Here is a 20,962-nt window from a genome sequence, read left to right as displayed (position 1 = left end):
AACACTTTTTATCTCATGTCTTTTTGACAAAAACCATCTCAATAAGTGTGAGGTGATATCCTATTGTGGTTGATTTGCATTTTCTTGATGATCCATGACTCCCTATCAACATACCTGTTGGCCATATGTATGTCTTCTTTGGGGAGAGGGAGGGTGGCAAACCATGAGAGACTCTTGAATACTGAGAACAAACTGAGGGCTGATGGAAACGGGGAGAGGGGAAGGGGGGTGATGGGCATGGAGGAGGGCACTTGTTGGGATGAGCACTGGGTGTTATATGGAAATCAACTTGACAATAAACTATAAAAGAAAAAAAATAGGCAACAAACCTGTATAAACATATGTATTCCCACAGTCCTCTGTTAAGTTTCTGCTGTTCCACTTATGAATAAAAACATAAGGTATCTGTCTTTCTCTGCCTGACTTATTTCACTTAGCATGACACCCTCAAATTCCATGCTATGAATTGTTGCCCATTTTTTAATTGGACTTTTCTTGAGTTATATTGATTTCTTTATATATTTTGGATATTAATTCCTTGTCAGACAAATGGCTGCAAATATTTTCTCCCATTCTGCAGATTGCCTTTTCATTTTGTTGTGGGTCTAACTTCTCTTTAACCAACACCAAAATCTTACCAAAATCCTATTGACATTGAGCTTAAAGAAGCAAGAAGAAACTTCTAGGAACACCAGTTGATGACAAGGACATTTAAATAAATACAGGGCTGTCCAGGTGGCATCCTGTGTTCGGTACTCATCCTCTCGTTCTGACACTTAATCTCTAGCACTGGATGGTGATTACTGACCTCGGAAAGACAAGACGCTAGAAGCCCTGGAGTCAGACAAAACCAGATGAGTGCTGTTCTGTCTAAACTACACTTACCAAGACAGAAAAGGAGACTCATATTTAAAAAGTTTTCTAATAACAAGGGTAAGCCTTGATTAAATAGGTAAATCAGCAAATCAGACTAGACTATGTGGGACCTAGCGTGTGCTTTCCCTGTACCTGGAGCTCAGTACATGGGTGTTCCTTCCCCCAAGGATTACTGTGGAGACTGTGATACAGTAAGACCGAAGGCAAGGCAGGTTTTCTACCCTCTCCATCCTGGCTGCCTCGTGTTCTCTCACTGCTTTCTTTCACTGTTCTTGCACGAAAGAGATCTAGGGTGACAGGAAAAGTGATGATTCATCTGACATCAGATTGAGTCCTTTTCATTTGCCCTTTTGTTGGCCTCAGTCTCTGATATTGGGAACATCCGTGTTACGTTTGTGAATGTTTTTACTTCACTGAAGACACGCATGGATTGCGGTGGGACTCAGACGGTTTAAAGGTCTGAGGCATGTGGCTCTCTGATAGCTCTTTGTTTTCCACAATCCTTGGCCAGAAAAAGAAATCACAGTGGGTTTTAATCATGCTGACCAGGAAGGGCAAGGGATTCCTTCACTTTGGTTTGTGTCTCTGGTTGTGTATGTTCATATCTTTCTTTAAAGGTAGGTTTTATTTCTGCTTTATCTCATTTTCTCTTTTCAGCTACATGTATTTATTCTTCTTTTCTAGCTGTGCTTGATCGAGCAGAGATGAAATAACCTTTGTGTAACTATGTAGAGGGTCTGCACGGGAATTACTGCTGTTACAACTGTTAACTAACCTATTTCTTATGAGTTAGGTTTAACACTGAACATGAGATTTTGGGGGTGCTGTGGGGGAGACAATGAAGCATTGTAAACCATATCTTGTCGTTCCAATAAAAATATGGTAATAATAATGATGATGCAGTTTTTTATCATCTCTGCTGTGGATGTATTCAGCTGATTTATTTGTATTTGTATTTAATATTGTTTTACAACTGTGATTTGTTTGTTAGCTGAGACTTAGTCCATTTTGAAGGTAATCATTTTGTTTTGGGACACACGTCATATTACTATGCTGGAATGTGTCCTAAGAGTAGGATCATTCATTTTAAAAGTTAAGACTTGAAAACAGAGAAGTGCTGTTCTTGCTGAAGAAAACCACATTCCCACGTCGGCTTTGCAGGGGGTTATTCCTCAGGATTCACAGAGGGTTTATCTGCAGCGTCTCAAAGAGGGGCAAATGGTAATGGGGTCGTGGGGAAGATTTTTTTTTGTCTGCATTATGTAGAAATATTTGTATCATTATTAATTATGATGGCAAAAGGCCTATTTTACATTTAAAATTGTTCTGTCCTGCTGAAATCTGGGTTTCAGTGTTTCTGGTTCATTTGTCAAATGACTCTTTATATAGTAATACAACAGCTATCCTTGGGTATCCTTGTTCATTTTTGCTGAACGAGTTTTCAGTGCCTTTAATTTTCTTTCTTTCAGGGTATAAATCTCTTTTGGAAGTTTGGGGAGTCATTTTTCTGATGTCAAATTTGGGTTCTATAAGGGAAAATACAGAGGGGTATTAATGAAATGCATAATGTCAAATGATGGCAAGTAACCTAATTTTAATACATTCTTGGAAACACACAGATGTTCATATTAAGCTGTCTAAAATTTAGTGACTGAAGATGTTATTTAAGAACTAATATTGAATTCTTTTAAAACCAATTAAATAAGTTTGCCTTAAAAACCCAGCATTTGACACAAATCTCCAAAATAATGGAATTCAGATCTGATTTTAAAATGAAGTATGGCTTGCTAAGGTCTTAAAAACTTGCTGGCTATTTCAGTTTGCTTGGTGAAGTTTCCCCAGATAAACACCTTGTGGAAACAGGTGGTTGGATCAGCATTTTGACCAGAAAGGGCAGGATTTTTCCTTAAAAACCAGATTAGTAAGACTGCGAGTTACCTTCAATGACATAAGCAAAAATTGGAGCTCATGCTATCCTTTGTATTTGTGGGCATTAGACTTGTACAAGTGCTCTGACCAATGGTATTTTATTTGATATCACGATAGTGCTGGGATGTAGGCATTACTCTCCTTTAAAAAAATTTTTTTTAATGTCTTTATTTTATTTTGAGAGACAGAACGAGAGAGGGAGGGGCAGAGAGAGAGGGAGACACAGAAGCTGAAGCAGGCCCTAGGCTCTGAGCTGTCAGCACAGAGCCGGACACGGGGCTCAAACCCACACACTGTGAGATCATGACCTGAGCTGAAGTCTAACGCTTAACCGACTGAGCTACCCAGGCGCCCCTAGGCGTTACTCTTCTTATCTTCAGGGCTCTGAGAGGCTAGGGACAATGGGCACCAGCCTGTGTGGGTGGACAGAACACAGGGACGGGAGCACTCAGCTGGCTGGGACACCCCAGTGGCCGCGTGGCCGGTCAATGGGAGCTGCCAGAACTTCTCCATCTGCGGACACCCTCTTGGCCTCTCTAACTCTTCCCTCTGCTTGGCCTTGCAGGCTCTGCAGGCTGTGCATCTGAAGAGAGGCTCTTTCACAAACTGTTTTCTCATTATAACCAGTTCATCAGGCCTGTGGAAAACGTTTCCGATCCCGTCACGGTGCATTTTGAAGTGGCCATCACACAGCTGGCCAATGTGGTAAGTGCCGCCAGTTCGCCGCGTGTCCCTGGAGGACCGCTGACTCGGGGTGAGGGGTGCGGGCAGAGCATTTCCCAGCCGTTGTCTCAGTTATTGCGCATGCCAAATAGAGAAAAGTTTAAATATGAACAAACACACATCTACATGAGTGCTGGCTCTTCAAAGCCCTCCTGTTGGGAAGAAGACACTTTCCCCAGTGACGCTGTAATTATTCACGTCCAAGGCAGTGTCTTTCCGGAAGTGCTTTCAGAACCAGTTTATGAAACTGAGAGGTGAAAGGAAGTTGAAGGGAGGATACAGAGCGAGCTAACTTCATGGTGCGCCTATTATGCACCAGTCACTGTGTCTGCATTTAGTGGCTATCATCTGCATTTTACAGCTGGAGGGAAGCTCCGGTAAGCAATTTTCTCAAGGTCATACAATTATAAAATGGTGGAACTGAAATCTTAATTGGGCCTGTCCAACTCCAAAGCTCACGTTCTTTTTACTCTATAGAAAAAGAACTTAAAGTTCTTTAAGTGCTTTAAGTCTTCTACATTATGCAAGAAAGAAAAAAAATCACCTTCTTTCCTCCAGCCCTGAGAAAACAGATGGCAACTTGGAGCTCTTAAATTTATTGCTAGTATGTTCACGGACAAGTAGGACTACAGTTCTTTGCTTTGAATAATCTTCACGCCCTAGTTCCCGGGGGGAGGAGGTGTTGGGGCCCGGTAGTGTAATACAGAGCAGGGTTTGGGGCTCCAAAGCATAGAAGGGAACAGAGCTGGCTTGCTGACCAAATTCCAGGAACAGGCAGGCTCAAGAAGTAAGGGGAGGCTAGATAGAGCTCCTGAGGCAGATCTTGATGCTGGAGAGAGCTCCTGAGGCAACCGTGCACTACAAAGAGAGCCCCTTGCATCTGATCAGTCCCAGGCTATGCACAGGGAAGGAGCCCTCTGTCTTCCCAGATTTGCCCCGTGGGAAACAGTGGTAGCTCTTCAGGGTCACTGCAGGAAAGACCTTAATTACAGATGTGACGTCAAGGCCTATCATGTTTCTCCAGTCCTTGCTTCCTGAGGGACTAGGCTGACCCTGGCCTGGTCCTCTAGCTTCTGGCCCAAATTGGAAGTATGTATACACTGGTACATATTGGTTAAAAAAAAGCCGCATGTTTTCTTTTGCCTAGATGGATATACTCATTTCTTTAAAAAATATTTATTTGGTACCTAATCTGATCCCCTTCACCCCCAAATAGTGTTGTACTGATTACTGGAGTCCTACGGGGCTGGAAGCCACAATTTGCTGTGGATTGTTAATAAAGTAAGTTTCACCCAAAGTCAGTCTATTTCACTATACAGCATCGCTTCAAATTCCTGGTTGATACACCCTTTCAGAACATTGTTCTGAGGATGGTGTGTGAAGAGGGTGGAATACAGATTTTGACATTTGCATTTGGCTGTTATCAGAGATTTTAAAAAATAACATGGCTTAAATAAAATAAGTTGATTTCTTTCTTATGTAACAGAAATCTGAAAGTTAAAAGTTTAGAAGGTTAATGCCAGGTAGTTTTGTGGTGTTGGTGATTGTACGTACCACTGTGTTCATTTGCCTAGGTTGGGCACTGCGTAACTCCAAAATATGCCAATCACTTGGACCATGAGGCTAAAAGCATAAATCATACATGGTGACATTGATCAAGGTTCCTATCTTTCTATTTCACCATATGGATTCTTTCCTCAGTGTTGCCTCGTGGTCCATGATAACTGCTGATTTTCACTCACCATGTTCACATCCTTCGTAAGAAGCAGGAGGAAGGGAGAAGGGCACATAACAGACATCTGTGACTGCTTAAGGAGTTTTCTTAAAAGTCCTACTAATATCTTCTGCTTCCTTTATCATTGACAATCTCTTAGATGCAAGGGAGACTTGGGAAATGTAGTTTTTTTTTAGTTGAATTTTTATTTATTGAGATTCATATTCAGTTGCAGGAAATAATAGGAAAATTCCACTATGCCCAGTTTCCCAGTGGCAACTACTGATATGTCTTCCATTTCTAAAGTTTTATCTTTTCAAGAAAGTTATATGAAAATGATACAGTACGTAACCTTGTGGGATTGGCTTTTCCACTGGTATAATTAAAAAGAAATTTTTTAATGTTTATTTTGAGAGAGAGAGAGAGAGAGCGCGTGCATTGCACACGAGTTGGGGAGGAGCAGAGAGAGAAAGGGACAGAGGCTCTGAAGTGGACTCTGTGCTGACAGCCCAACGTGGGGCTTGAATTCACAAAAGGTGGAATCGTGACCCGAGCCAAAGTCAGGCGCTTAACTGACTGAGCCACCCAGACGCCCCCACTCAGCATAATTTTCTAAAGACTCATCCCAGATGTTGATTATATCAATAGCTCATTTCTTCTTGTTGCTGAGCCATATTCCATGGTATTTATGTGCCGCAGTTTATTTACTTTTCATTGGTTGAAGAACATTTGTGTTGATTCCAGTTTTGTTCTACTATAAATAAAATTACTATGAACATTTTGGTATAGGTTTTTGTGAGAATGTAAATCTTTATTTTCCTGGGATGAATCCTCAGCTGTTCAATTGCTGGGTCATATGGTAGTTATGTGTTTAATTTTTTAAGAAACTGCCAAAATGCTTTCCAGAGTGAATGTACCCTTTTACATTCCTATCAGCAATATATACGTGATCTGGTTTGGCTACATCTTCACCAGTATTTGATGTGGTAGCTATTTTTTATTTTAGCCATTCCATGTGGTATATAATGTATCTCATTGTAGTTTTAACATGTATTTTCCTAATGACTCATCAAATAGAACATCTGTATATCCTCTTTGGTAAAATGTTCATGTTTTTGTGCCCATTTTCTAATTGGATTGCTTGATTTCTTTTTGATTGTTTAGTGTTGAGAGTTCTTGCTATATTCTAGATACTGATGCTTTGCCAGATAATGTGGTTTGCAAATACAGTTGACCCTTGAGAAATGCAGGGGTTAGGGACGTCAGCCTCCTGCATAGTCGAAATTCTGCACGTGACTTTTGACTCCTCCCCAAACTTAACTACGAATAACCTACTGTTGAACAGAAGCCTCACTGATAACATCAACAGTTGATTAACACATACTTTGTGTGTTATATTCTGTATTCCCACACTAAAGTAAGAGAAAGTAAAATGTCATTAAGACAATCATAAGGAAGGGAAAATACATTTACAGTACTGTAGTGTAAAAAATTCTACATGTAAGTGGACTCACACAGCTCAAACCTGTGTATTCAGGTTTGGGTATCAGGGATCAGCTGCATTTTACTCTAGTTTGTGTCTTAACCAAGCCAGGTGCCGGCGCGCTCGTCCCCGGCGTTCAGCGGTGCCTGTTTCGTCCGCCCCGACGGGCGGGGCGGAGAACCCTCGCGGGTCCTTCTCCTGAGGGAGGGAGAAAAAGGGGGCAGGAGAGGGAGACGCAGAGAGTAAAGACAGAACTCACGGTTTCCGATCAGGCGAAAGAGAGAGCTTTAGTCAGAAACCGTCTCTTATAAAGGCTTCAAGGCGGGAAAATCAAGGCAGCTGACCTAGGTCAGTTGCTAGGAAACAGGGTTAAGGGATTAAGACTGGAGTAAAAGGGGAACCAGACTGAAGTGTTCTAGCACAGCGCCTGAGGGGCCGATTCCACCCTGCCTGCAGGCGGTTGATCTTTGGTCTTCTGGCTTCTCTGACAGGGAGTGGCGCTCCCCTGCTATTTTGCACCTCCCCTCAGGGAGTGACAAATCCGGCCAGCAAATGGCCACGCAGCTGAGTCTTTGCCGCTCCCCACAAGTTTGTAGCTTCTCTTTTCATGTTTTTCACATAGACTTTCACTCAAAATTTTCAGTTTTGATGAGATCCAATTTAGGACGTTTCCCTTTTATGTGTTGTGCTTTTGGTTGTCTTTATTGCAGATCCTAGAGATTTTCTCAGATTTTTTTTCTAAAAGTTTTACTTATGTTTTACACTTAAGACTATGATCCATTTTGAGTTAATTTTTGTATAAAATGTGAGACTTGGACTTTTTTCTTTTTTAGTCTATGGGTGTTTAATTGCTCCATTAGTTGAAAAGGTTATCTTTTTTCCACGGAACTGGTTGTGCATTGTTGTGAAAAATCAGTTGAGCATATTTGCATGGATCTATTCCCTGGTCCTCTATTCTATTCCATTGATCAAAGTGACTAACCCTCCACCAATATCACATGGTCTTGATTACTGTAGCTGTATAGTAAGTCTTAATGTTGGCCAGAGTGATCCTGCCCCCTTATTCTTATTTGTCAAAATTATATTCACTATTCTGGGGACTATGCCCTAGAGTAAGCTGCCTATGTATACAAAAAGGCTTGCTGGGATTTGAAAAGAATTGCATTATATTTATAGATCAATTTGGGGAGAAATGTCATCTTTACTATGTTAAGTCTTCCTATCTATGAATGCAGGCTATTTCTCCATTTATTTAGGTCTTTTTTTTCATCAGCATTTTGTAATTTTCAGCATGCAGATCCTGTCCATATATTATTATGTGTCTATTAGTTTTATTGTACATGTATTATTATGTGTATTTTGTTTTATTTGAGGCAATTGAAAATAATATAAAATAATATTATACGTTTAATTTTGGTTTCTCCATGTTCATTATTAGTACACAGAGATTAAATTGTTTTTTTATGTGTTGATCTTGTACCCTGAGATCTTGCTGAAATCACTTACTATTTTCAGCATTTTTATAGACTCCATGGAATTTTCTATGTAGGCAACCATGTCATATGCAAATAGAGATGGTTTTATTTCTTCTTTTCCAATTTATATCATTTTTTCTTTTTTCTTGCCTTATTGCATAGTATTGACTAGAATTATCAGTACTGTGTTGAATAAGAGTGGTGCGAGTGGACATTTTTCCCTTGTTCCCAGTCTTGAGGAAAATTGTTTATTCTTTCACCATTTAGTATAATGATAGCTGTAGGCATTTTATAGAGGTTTTCAAGTTGGGAAAGTTCTCCTTTTTTAGTTTTCAGAGAGTTTTGTTTTTATCATGGATTGATGTTGAATATTCGTCAAATGCTTTTTCTGCAACAATTGATATGATCACATTATTTTTCTTCTTTACCTTGTTGATATGGTAAATTACATTGATTGATTTTTGGTTGTTAAACAAGCCTTATATCTCATTTAGTCATGGTGTATAACTTTTTGTACATTGTTGCATTCACTTTGCTAATACTTATTGATGGGTTCATGACAGGCATTAATCTGTAATTTTCTTCTTTTGTATTATCTCTGTATGGATTTTGTGTCAGCTTCATAAAAAGTATTTGGAATTGTTCCATCCTCTTCTATGTTCTGGGAGAGATTGTGTGAAATTGATATTGATTCTTCTTTATATAGTTGGTAGAATTCTCCAGGGAAACTTACCAGGTCTAGAGATTTCTTTCCCAGGAGTTTTAAACTACAAATTCAATTTTTAAAAATGGTTATAGGCTATTTAGATTGTCAATTTCATCTTCTCTGAATTTGGATGGTTTGTGGTTTTTGAGGTTATAGTCCATTTTAAAAAATTTTTTGAATGTATGATAAAGCTGTTTATCATATTATCTATTCTTTTTATTGGCTTCAAGATCTACAGTGATAGCTCCTATTTCATTCTTGATGTTGATGAGTTGTGTTTTCTGTTTTTATTTTTGCCAATCTTGAGACAAGTACATCAGTTTTATGGGTCCCCCCCCAAAGAATTAGCTTTTTGTTTCATTGATTTTCTCTACTGTTTTCATTTTCAATTTTATTGATTCTTACTCTTTTTTAGTAAGTCTATTTGATTGACTGATTGATTGATTGATTGATTGATTGAAGTAATCTCTACACCCAACATAGGGCTCAAACTCATGATCTGGAGGTCAAGAGTTGCATGCTCCAATCACTAAGCCAGCCAGGTGCCCCATAATTTCTACTCCTAACTTTATTTTTCCTTCTTTAAGCTTGCTTTGGGCTCATTTTGTCTTTCTTTTTCTAATTTCTTGAAGTAAGAACTTGGATTATTGATTTGAGTTTTTCATCATTTCTAATGTAAGCATATAATGCTATAATTTTATTTTTAGCACTGTTTTTAGCTATGACATTCATATTTTGATATGCTGTGTTTTCATTTTCATTCAGTTCTATGTATTTTTAAAATTCTCCTTTGAGATTTAAACCCATTTTGATCTTTGACCCATGGATTATTTAGAAATGTGTTGTTTGGGGTGCCTGGGTGGCTCAGTCGGTTGAGCAACCAGCTTCAACTCAGGTCATGATCTTGTGGTTCGTGGGCCTGGCGTCGGGCTCTGGCCTGACAGCTCAAATCCTCGAACCTGCTTCAGATTCTGTGTCTCCTTCTTTCTCTGTCCCTTGCCCCATTCATGCTCTCTGTCTCTCAATAATAAATAAATATAAAAAAATTATTAAAAAAAGAAGTGTGTTCAATTCCTGAGGGTTTAGAGATTTTCCTGTTGTCTTTTTTTTTTATTGATTTCTAGTTTGATTCCATTATAGCCAGAAAACGCACTATATGATTTCAGTTCTTTTAAATTTGATGAGATTTGTTTTATGGACCCTGATAAGAATATGGTTTATCTTGGTGAATATTCCATGCATTCTTGAAATAGGTGTGTATTCTGCTGTTTTGAGTAAAATGTTCTGTATATGTTAATTAGATCCTGTTGATTATGTTCTTCAGATCTTCTCTATTTTGCTGATTTCCTCTCTAGTAGTTTTATTGGTTGCTGAGGGGGGTGGTGTTGAAATCTCTAATTAAATTTGGGGGGTTGTTCATTCTTTCATTTTTATCAATTTTTGTTTCATGTAATTTAAGACTACTGTTTGGTGTGTGTACAGTTAGGATCATTATGTCTTCTTGGTGAATTTATTTTTCTAGCATTAGGTAATGTTTTTCTTGGTCTACAGTAATTTTTTTTCTGAAGTCTACTTTGTCAGATATTAATATAGCCATTCTTATTTTTGTATTGGAAGCTACCTGTTCTCATGGGGGGCACCAGAAGTCCCTGTGGGCCATATTCATTGTCACTGAGCCATGGGGAGCTTTGGGGATGGCTCTGTGATGCAGGACAACTGGGTTGCACAATCACCAACTTATCAAAGGCCTTATCAAAGGCCTCTTGCTGCTCTACATGGAAGTGTGTTTGCTGCAAACACACGGAATGACTCTGGCCACAGCGTTTTTCTGGGCAAATGATCTTTCAGTGTAGGAGTATGTCTGCTGTCTCCCCAGCAGGGATCCAAGACAAAGTCTCCATGTTGTGTTTTGATGGCCTCACTATCTGAAGTGACTAACCTAAAGGCCTGTAAAGTGTAGCCCACCTGGCCTTTCTGATCTCAATCTCTGCTGCACCAGAAGCTAATTCTTTTGAAATTGTAACTCCAATCCTTTAATATAGGCAGGGTGCTAACTAATTTTTTTCCCCAAGAAAGAGATACAGGGTAAAGGTCCCAAGAATGTGGAGTGGTATTTTGGGTCTCTGCTTCCTCCAGCTGGGCTGTTTGATGGTAGCGCCCATGACCATCAGTGTGGTATGGAATTGCATGGAGAACGAGACTTGCCAGACCAAGCCCTGGCCCATAAAATTGGCTGACACCACTAAGAATGCGCACACCACACTGAGCCTCACCAGCCTGTGGAAGTGTTGGGGAAGAGGGAGATATTGATAGGATGATATTGCCAACAGATTTAATTCTTTGAGTTAAAATTCTTTGAATACTAGTTCATAGTGTATACTAGTTCTGTGAACACAGAATACAGACAGAATGCATAGGACTGCATAGCTAGTCCATTCTTGATTGACAGCTAACAGATTTATTGACATGGCTCCTTCTGGGATCTATAGGTCACAGCATGACCCTCTCATGAGTGGAAGGCAATTACCTTAGACTTGGGTAATTGTAAAGTCATGAACTGCTTGGCCAATGAGTTTTTTTTTTCTTTTTCTTTCTTTCTTTCTTTCTTTTTTTTTCTTTTTGCTTTTCCTGACCAATAGGAAACCATGATTGTATGTAACACCTTTTGTTGACCTTTTAAACCCGGGGCTTACCATGACTAGACACAAACACATTTGAAGGAGGAAGCTTGGCAGGATGAGTGGAGAACTACAGGGAAGCTCAGTGGAAAAGAGCAGTTTGGTGTCAGTCCATGGCTCTGTCAACCACAGTTGAGGTCATTTACTCTGAGGGTGTTCATGTATATTATAATGCAACGTTGGTAAGTTTTGGGGACCCACTGTTGGCCACTGGGAATACCCAGTAACTCCCAAGCTGCTGTGTTGTAATGTTGCTGAAGGTTCTGGAGTGTCTTCGGTAGTTTTTCCACTGAAGGCTGGTAGCTGCTTAGAAGTACATTATATTTGGATGTTGGCCTGAAATGTTTTTCTCCCAGATAGCTCCGTGACTCTCTTCAGTCATTTAGGTACCTGCTTAAACTTCTTTAGAGAAGCCTTCTTTGATCATTCTGTCTAAAAACGATGTGTGTATGTGTATATGTAGGTATGCATGCACACATCACTCCATCCCTCTTTATTTTTCTTCATAAGACTTATAACTATCATACATTATGTTATATATCTATTACTGATTTTTTGTCTCCAAAATTAAAAGTTTAGACACATGAAGGTAAAGGTTTTTTCCCATTTTGTTTACTGCTATAGTCTCAGAATTTATAGAGCACATAGTAGGTACTCAATACATATTTGGATAATGAATAATTGAAACAATCAGCATGGCTTAGATGTGAAATGGGATGTGTTATAGTGGAGTGGCAAGTTCCAGCTGGAAAACTCCAGGGTGAGCAGAGGCTTACATTTCAAGAGACAACTGGGCTCAGGACTCAGAGCCTAGAGAGTGCTGAACGCAGTTGAGGAGGGAGGTTTTCAAGGACTGGGTAAGAAGACAGTAAAAACAGTGAATCAAGTTCTGATACCTATCACCATCTGCAGTACTTTCTTTGCCACCTTCCCACTGTCCCTGCTCTTCCTCTTTTCTTTCATGGAATTAGAAACCTTTAATGAGCTGCAGGGATCAGAAAGGCCTCAATTAAGTGAGACTTAATTAAAATTTGAAAGACAGTCTTTAAGTCACATTTTCTTTCAGAGTCATGAAATTGACACCAGTTGTGAAAATATCATACTTCTGGTTGCATTTTATAAGTTGCCTTTTTAGTCTTTGTTTTCCTCTGTTAGCCAAACTCAGATTTGGCTCTCTTTTGTTGTAATTCTTGTTCTAAGAGCTACCTTTATTAGCAAGATCATTTAAGGCTAAAAATATTATTTCTTCTTCCCAGGATGAAGTAAACCAGATCATGGAAACTAATCTGTGGCTACGTCATGTATGTGTCTGCATCATATGTCCTCTTGGATCTGTCTTATTTGTGTGTCAGCCTAATAATGTATAATAGATAAATTCCACTAGAATGACCTCTTTTTATCTCCAGCTTATACAGAGCATAAAATATTATCTTTCCCCAAAGCCTAGAGTTCAGCTCTGGGGACAGCTGCTTGATGTAAACTTCACAGGTGCAAAAACATAGTGATAAAGTTCTCTGAGACATAGAGAGCTGTCCCTTCCAGTTTCTCCCCTCAAGTCTCCTATTTTTATCTGTAACTTGAGCCCCAGGGTCAGGTGCTGGCCCACATTTTGGTCCTGCTGCACCAGGCCTAGGGAAGGAAGGATGTGAGGACAAGAACACGTGGGTTAGAGTCCCATCAGCTGTTTTTATCAGTTATACTGATTTCATTCTTTCTTCTTGTCTTAATATTTTACACAGATTTATAACACTCATTATTGTACACTTCAACTGTCTTTTTGAAATGAGTTGCTACTCCAGTGTGAAGACAGCCTATGGAACATGGAAGTTGGTCTGTAAACTTGGCCAGCATTTAATAATCAATAGTTAATTACCTAATGTCAGATGCTTTATATTTGCCAAAGTCAGCTCAGCTGCCTGGCCCCCTATTCCACGTGGATTTAATCTCCCAACTTTTGATAGAAACAAATGTACTCTTTATTTTTTTTTAAGTAGGCTCCAAACCCAATATGGGGTTGAACTCACGACCCTGAGATCAAGAGTCACATGCTCTACCAACTGAGTCAACCAGCTGCCCTCCAATGTACTCTTTAAATAAGAACTTATTTTTTCCGAACAACTGCTGCACCAACATAGAATTAACATTGGAAGAAAGTTACTTGTAACTTGTAATAACTTGTAAGTTATTAAGAATTTCTTATTCACCTGACTTCTATTCCCTTTAGATATGGAACGATTATAAACTGCGCTGGGACCCAATGGAATATGATGGCATTGAGACTCTTCGTGTTCCCGCGGATAAGATCTGGAAGCCTGACATTGTTCTCTACAACAAGTATGGGGTTCTAACAGCAGTAGTCTCTTTCCAAAGTTTCCTTTGGTACATGCTGACCTGGGCAAGGGATTGTTACTAATGATGTCTGGTCTACTTTGCAGTGCTGTAGGTGACTTCCAAGTTGAAGGCAAGACAAAAGCTCTTCTTAAATATGATGGCATGATAACCTGGACTCCACCAGCTATTTTTAAGAGTTCCTGTCCTATGGATATCACTTTTTTCCCTTTTGATCATCAAAACTGTTCCCTGAAATTTGGTTCCTGGACATATGACAAAGCTGAAATTGATCTTTTAATCATTGGATCTAAAGTGGATATGAATGATTTTTGGGAAAACAGTGAATGGGAAATTGTTGATGCTTCTGGCTACAAGCATGACATAAAATACAACTGTTGTGAGGAGATATACACAGATATAACCTATTCTTTTTACATTAGAAGATTGCCAATGTTTTATACCATTAATCTGATCATCCCCTGTCTCTTTATTTCCTTTCTAACTGTGCTGGTCTTTTACCTCCCTTCTGACTGTGGTGAAAAAGTGACACTTTGTATTTCAGTTTTGCTTTCTCTGACAGTGTTTTTGCTGGTAATCACAGAAACCATCCCATCCACGTCTCTTGTGATCCCACTGGTGGGTGAGTATCTACTGTTCACCATGATCTTTGTCACCCTGTCCATTGCGGTGACTGTATTTGTATTGAACATACATTATCGCACCCCAACGACACACACCATGCCCAAGTGGGTGAAGACGGTTTTCCTCCAGCTGTTACCCCAGATCCTAATGATGAAGAGGCCTCTGGACAAGATGAAGGAGACAAGTTCAGATAAAAACTCCAGAGGCATTTCTGGTAGGCCCACCGAAGTCAATGTTGATAATCACAGAGAGACCAAACTTCCTAAAGAATGCTGCCACTGTCATAAATCAAGTGAACTCACCACTAGCAGGAGAAGATTAAGTCATCAGCCTTTACAATGGATGACTGAAAATTCAGAGCACTCGCCTGATGTTGAAGATGTAATTAACAGTGTACAATTCATAGCAGAAAACATGAAGAACCAAAATGAAACAAAGGAGGTAAAGGCATGTCTCCTCTAGCCTGGTATCCCTCAGCTGGCTTAGATCAGACCTAAGGTCACATCTTCAGGGGGAATTCTGTTCACAAGAGGGCCAAGGAACATTAATCTAAGACCCAGCTCTATTATGCAGTTATAAGTGAAGTGGCCTGGGGGTTGAGTGGAGTAAAGTAAAGCCTTAGAGCAAACCTCCACCTCCAGAAATCTTAACTCAGGTGAAATCAAGTTAAAATAAACATTCAAGAGAGCCTTGGTTAATGAAACAGTTTCTTACCTACAGTGGCAGATGAAATTCCCGCAGAGCAGACTGCAGTCTGAACTTGGTGGGAACAGGCAGAGTGAGTCCTCTGCAATTCCAGTCCCACTTACTCTACCTGAGAGGGATTTAGGTGCTTATTGAATGAATTCCAGGGATATTCTTAGCATCAACATATTCTGCTCTTGGTGTCCAGAGTCTGACTATAGCACCATGGACCTCCCCCATCCTCCAAAGAGAGAGCTCAAGAAAATCATGCCAATTTTCCATAACCTAAGGATGACTAGCTGAGGGCATGTGGAAACTTATGTCAGGTGTCTGGGTTTGACCTCATATTGCCGCTGCCGGCATCCATATCTCCTAGTGAAAGGATGTCTTGAGACCTGAAGTCCACACCGTTGGTGCAGGGGAGGATTCTGAGACTGCAAGTCATAAGTTAGGGGTGGAGGGACGCATCATGGGACAAGTGAGCCCAGAACAGTGTCATGGTGACATCTTCATAAAATCAAGGGAAGGTTTAAGGTGTTGACTTAAACACCACCAGGTAAGGCTCTCAAGATATAACCTGAGACATTAAGTCTTGGGCATGAGTTGGAGCAGGAACTGGAAGGATGTAAGAAATGCAAATGAATTCTTCACAACCAGCATGACTTTGGAGTCTAGAGGCTGCCTATCCCTGATCAGGAGTTTTCCATCATTCCTCATGTCCTATACCCCCTGCCTCATACCTATTTTCCAGACTTGCCAAGGTGTCAGAATATCCAGTGGTGCCAATGACAAAGGTTGAGCTATCTGACAAGCTTTCTTAGGAGTGGTTTTTGCAAGAACAGCCCTTTGTCACATGGAATCTGCTTAGACTCTAGCCATCTGCACGAGGAACTGAAGGGGCATGTGTATCCACCCTCTTCAGACAAAACAAAAGTTCTTCTATGACCTCTATAGGCAACACGGGTTAAAAATGATAAAACCAACATTTGCCTTAAAAATTGCCAGGGAAGGGTGCCTGGGTGGCTCAGTTGGTTAAGTGTCCAACTTCAGCTCGGGTCATGATTTCATGGCTCGTGAGTTCAAGCCCCACGTCGGGCTCTATGCGGACAGCTTAGAGGCTGGAGGCTCTTTTGGATTCTGTGTTTCTTTCTCTCTGCCCCTCACCTACTTGCACTCTGTCTCTCTCTCAAAAGTAACTATTAAAAATATTGCCAGAGAAGTCTTCTTTGAAAAGAAAGCAGCTTATTTATGAGACAGCATATTACCTATGGTTTCAATTTTTTAAAATTGCTTTGACTTTTTGTTTGCCTTTCAGGTAGAAGACGACTGGAAATACGTAGCCATGGTGGTGGACAGAGTATTTCTTTGGGTGTTTATAATTGTCTGTGTGTTTGGAACTGCAGGGCTATTTCTACAGCCACTACTGGGGAACACAGGAAAGTCTTAAGGATGTATTTTCCTTTTATCTTTTGAAACTTACGGATGCCGCATTTGATCTATGTTCCCTACCATAAGGAAGGAGACATAAAGCTTTTCACCCAAGTCCCACATCTACTGAGGCTGATGGCTAGATGGAAAAAGAGGACTTAATTGCAAATTGGGAGGCTCAATGCCCTCCTTTGTAGCACACAGAACATTTATGATGTTTGATCACCCTGGAACCCAGAGTTGGTGGCACCCACAGGCTTCTCTTCTCTGTACATGTTTGACTTCCAGGGACATGAACGACTCATGATACAGCGAGCCATGTAATCAACATCAAGCCACGCTGAAAAGGGGTTCTCTTGTACCTCCAGTTAATGCTGCTCATCAGTGTACTGACACGTGGCAGACACAAAACTCTGGGGCTTGTACCTTGCTGGCATCTACAAGGCTTGGGAACTGTTATGTGCTTGCTTTCTTACACATGCCTCTGTATTTCAACACTTCACAACGTTATTTGATATATTAATTGGCAAAGAGTAATAGCAGATAGTCAAAGTCTATCTCAGCAGGCTGCATCGAATTAGCATTCATCTGGCAAGAAACTTGAGTGGTAACCCAGCCCTGTGCCAGGCATTGCAAGTGCAACCGAAATGGGTTCTGTCCCCAAGTTCTTGCAGCTTTTTAGGAAAAGTCATAAACACAAAGATCTTTAAGACTAGGTATCATGGGAATGTAACTAAAGCAGCCCAAAATAGGAGAGCATGATGCGGGGTGGCCATGTAAGGCCGAAGCAGGCTTTGCTGCAGGTCAGAGAGGTGTCTGTTCTTGCCAGCAGTTTCCATGTGTTCGTTGTAGCTGAGACTGCAAACAAAGTTATTTCTTCTGTAAGAAATTGTGATCTTGTACCTTTTGGAGCAATACCTTTTCTGAGAGGGAGCACTTTAGGGATTCTGTTTTATTCTACTCTAATTTATCTTCATATTTGTTGGATAAACAGTATTGTCATTTTAAAGATGTGTTTCAAAGCAGAAAAAAGTAAACCTACTCTAACAAAGAAACTAAATTTCATTGGGGGGCCTGAGTGGCTCAGTTGGTTTAAGTGTTTGACTTCAGCTCAGGTCATGATCTCATGGTTTGTGGGTTCGAGCCCCACATCACGTTCTGTGCTGACAGCTCAGAGCCTGGAGCCTGTTTCGGATTCTGTGCCTCCCTCTCTGTCTGCCCCTCCCCCACTCAGGCTCTGTCTCTCTCTGTTTCAAAAATGAACTATGTAAAAAATTAAAAAAAAGAAACTAATTTCATTTCTGCCTTTTTCCATCTCATCCTCTTCTATGTGCACCCATAATTTTTACACTTCAATTTTACCTTCCCATTTTGCATGTTGCTGTTTTCTCAAAACATGTCAAGAGACGTTTCTCCATGATGTTATGTGGTCTTGAGTGTGGGGTGTCCTGACTTGTGGGGGGTGACAGCGTGGGTGGTGGAAGAGTTTTCACCCAAGGCAGAACAATGGAGATATGGGTTTACTGAATACAGGGCAAGGAAGCAGGACAGCAGAGGAGAGACTGTCTGCAAGGAGGCAGTGGGGAGAGGCCATGTTTAAGCTAGAAGATGAGGAGGTGTGGGGAACATATGGAATTTTCTCTTTTTTGGTACCTGTGCCTGGTTGTCAGTAGCCCATTGGTCAGTTAGGGCCTATGGCTATTTTGAGGTGGTCACTTAATGAGTCTGCATTCAGGCTGGTGGTCCCCATTGGCCCTTTTGCCTGTTCAGGTTTCCATTACTCAAGCCTGTTGTCTAAAAGCAGCCTCTACACTGAAGTATACTTTTTATGATTGTATGATCTCCATTGTGTTGATACACCATAACTTTTATTACCTCATGTTCATTCTTCCTTGTCTTCCTTATCCAGGAGCGTAAGGCTCTCTGTGGTGTACAAGGCAGAGGTCTTGAACTTGAATTTGAACTCTGTTTTAAAGTGTGTTTACTGCCCTTCAGGGGCACCTGGGTGGCTCAGGCGGTTAGGTCATGATCTCACAGTATGTGGGTTCGAGCCCTGCATCAGGGTCTGTGCTGACAGCTTGGAGCCTGGTGCCTGCTTTGGATTCTGTGTCTCCCTCTCTTTCTATACCTCGCCCACTCACACACACACTCTCTCTCAAAAATAAACAAACATTTAAAAAAATTTAAAAAATAAAGTATGTTTACTGCCTTTCATATTTGTGATCATATCTATATTTTATCTTTCTACAATGGTTTAGTTTACTTGATAGATTTTTTTTATATTAAGCCAAATCAATATTTGATATCATTGTTTAAAAAAGTTTTAATTGTGGTAAAACGCACATAACAAAATTTACTGTCTTCACAATTTTAAGGATACGGTTCAGTGGCATTAAGTACCTTCGCCGTGTTGTACGGCCTTTGCCACCATCCATCCACAGGACTCTCTTGTCTTGTAAAACTGAAAGTTGGAACCTGTTAACAGCAACCTCTCATCCCGTCACTCCACCCCTGTCAACTACCATTCTACTTTGTCTCCACGAATTTGAGTACTTTCGGTACCTTATATGAGTGAAATCATATCTTATTTGTCCATTTGTAACTGGTTTATCTCACTAAGTATAGTCTTCAAGTTTCATCCATGCTGTAGCATGTGTCAGAATTTCTTTGCTTTTAAAAAATAATTAATTTTAATCGAAGTACAGTTGGTGTAAGAATTTACTTGCTTTTTGAGGCTGAATAATATTCCATTGCATGTACTTACAACATTTTGTTTATCCACTCATGCATCAGTGGACATTTGAGTTGCTTTCTTCCTTTTGGCTGTCATGAATAATGTTGCTATGAACAGGAGCTTACAAATATCTCTGAGTTTCAGTTCTTTGGAATATATGCCCAGAAGTAGAATTGTTGGATTATATGGTAGTTCTAGGTTTAATTTTTTAAAGAACTGTCATGGTGTTTTTTTTCCACAGTGGCTGCACGATTTCCTCCCCACCAACAGTGCACAAATGCTCCATTTTCTCCACATCCACACCAATACTTGCTATTTTCTGCTTTTTCTTTCCTTCTAGTGGCCATAGCCCTTTGTGGTTTTGATTTGCATTTCCCTAATCATTGTGATGTTTGGCATCTTATTGACCATTCATATTTCTTCTTCTTCCCCTTCTTCCTCCCCTCCCTCCTTTCACCTCCTCATCCCTTCTCCCCCAGCCTCCCCCTCCATCGCCTCCCCTTCTTTTTCCTCTCCTTTTCCTCCTCCTTCTCCTTCTTTCTTTCCTCCTCCTCTTCCTCCTCCTTTGCATGTTTTCTTTGGAGAAATGTCTATTCAAGTCCTTTGCCCTTTTAAACATCAGGTTATTTGGTTTTTGTTATTGCATTTGGGTTGTCGAATTCTTTATATACCCTTATTAAATATAAACACAGGACTTACAAAAACTGCAAAGCAAGAAGATGGGAGGAAAGTTTTCCCAGCCAGGAGCAGGGAAACCCTGATCCTGACTTCTTTACACATTCTTTTATACGTGAACGTGAACGCACCTCAGACTTTCCAGCCCAACTCTCTGGAATTTGCTTAGTGATCCTCAGAGGAGAAAGGATCTTGTGTTCACCAGTAAACAAATTAGCATATGCAAAAGAAATGAGATAAGCATCTGAATTAAAGGAAGTCATAGCCTTTGTTCAGAAAAACAAGGGAAGCAAAGATTGAAAATTCATAAGCGGTCATGAAGACAGTAAAACATTGAAGAACTCTTGTTAACTGAGGTTTTTGACTTTTAGAATTGGCCTGAAATTCTCTTGGTGATGATTTCATTATCAATATCTGTGTGTGTGTATGGTTCACACAAGTGCACATGCATGGGAGTGTCTTTGTGTATCTGAACTATTAAATCAGTGACTTTTAGGAATAGAAAGGAACTCGTAGGTTATTTAGCCTCACTCTTTTTTTTTTCAAATCTCAAGTGTGGAGTTCCTTGCTCATGAAGGCACAGCTAACAGATTCCACATCTCCCGACTCTTAAACCATTTCCCTGCCCTAGTATAATTCAGTCGCTCTTGTGAGAGGGAATAGAAAAAAACCAGTAAATCACTTAAGTGGCCCTCTTTTCCCCTCACACCCCCACACTAACCTTACAAAGCAGGGAAAGCCTCTCTCATGGACAGTGATCAGGAGGAAGACATGTAATGTACGTGAAATGGAAATCAGGCTAGAGAGCTGAACTTACTCTCTTATTTGGGGAAGGTCGGGACTTCTAAAGTCAAAGTTTATTTTAATGGTGATAGGAGATATAG

The 20,962-nt window shown here is 40.3% G+C and overlaps 1 protein-coding gene across 2 annotated transcripts; it reads left to right on the top strand.

Moving 5' to 3' along the window:
- The first annotated feature begins 1,414 nt into the window (after positions 1–1,414).
- On the top strand, positions 1,415–17,811 carry CHRNA6 (cholinergic receptor nicotinic alpha 6 subunit). Of its 2 annotated transcripts, XM_029940512.1 has the most exons (6): positions 1,415–1,493; positions 3,371–3,510; positions 12,841–12,885; positions 13,809–13,918; positions 14,020–14,998; positions 16,557–17,811. In XM_029940512.1, exons 1-6 carry the CDS (start codon positions 1,415–1,417, stop codon positions 16,686–16,688), a joined length of 1,485 nt encoding a protein of 494 aa, XP_029796372.1. In that variant the 3' UTR covers positions 16,689–17,811. The 2 variants fall into 2 exon arrangements, with proteins under 2 accessions (XP_029796372.1, XP_029796439.1); XM_029940579.1 differs by lacking the exon at positions 12,841–12,885.
- The last annotated feature ends 3,151 nt before the right edge of the window (positions 17,812–20,962 follow it).

This window comes from Suricata suricatta, chromosome 1, assembly GCF_006229205.1.
Source record: "Suricata suricatta isolate VVHF042 chromosome 1, meerkat_22Aug2017_6uvM2_HiC, whole genome shotgun sequence".
Classification (NCBI taxonomy): Eukaryota; Metazoa; Chordata; class Mammalia; order Carnivora; family Herpestidae; genus Suricata; species Suricata suricatta.
The sequence above is the reverse complement of the archived record's forward strand: the minus strand, read 5'-3'. Positions and strand labels throughout refer to the sequence as shown.

Excerpts from the sequence above, each read along its gene's own strand:
- CHRNA6 (XM_029940512.1), top strand. The coding sequence starts at position 1,415 with ATGCTGACCAGGAAGGGCAAGGGATTCCTTCACTTTGGTTTGTGTCTC. Across the intron at positions 3,511-12,840 it reads TCACACAGCTGGCCAATGTG|GATGAAGTAAACCAGATCAT; the intron begins GTAAGTGCCGCC and ends TCTTCTTCCCAG. Across the intron at positions 14,999-16,556 it reads ACCAAAATGAAACAAAGGAG|GTAGAAGACGACTGGAAATA; the intron begins GTAAAGGCATGT and ends TTTGCCTTTCAG.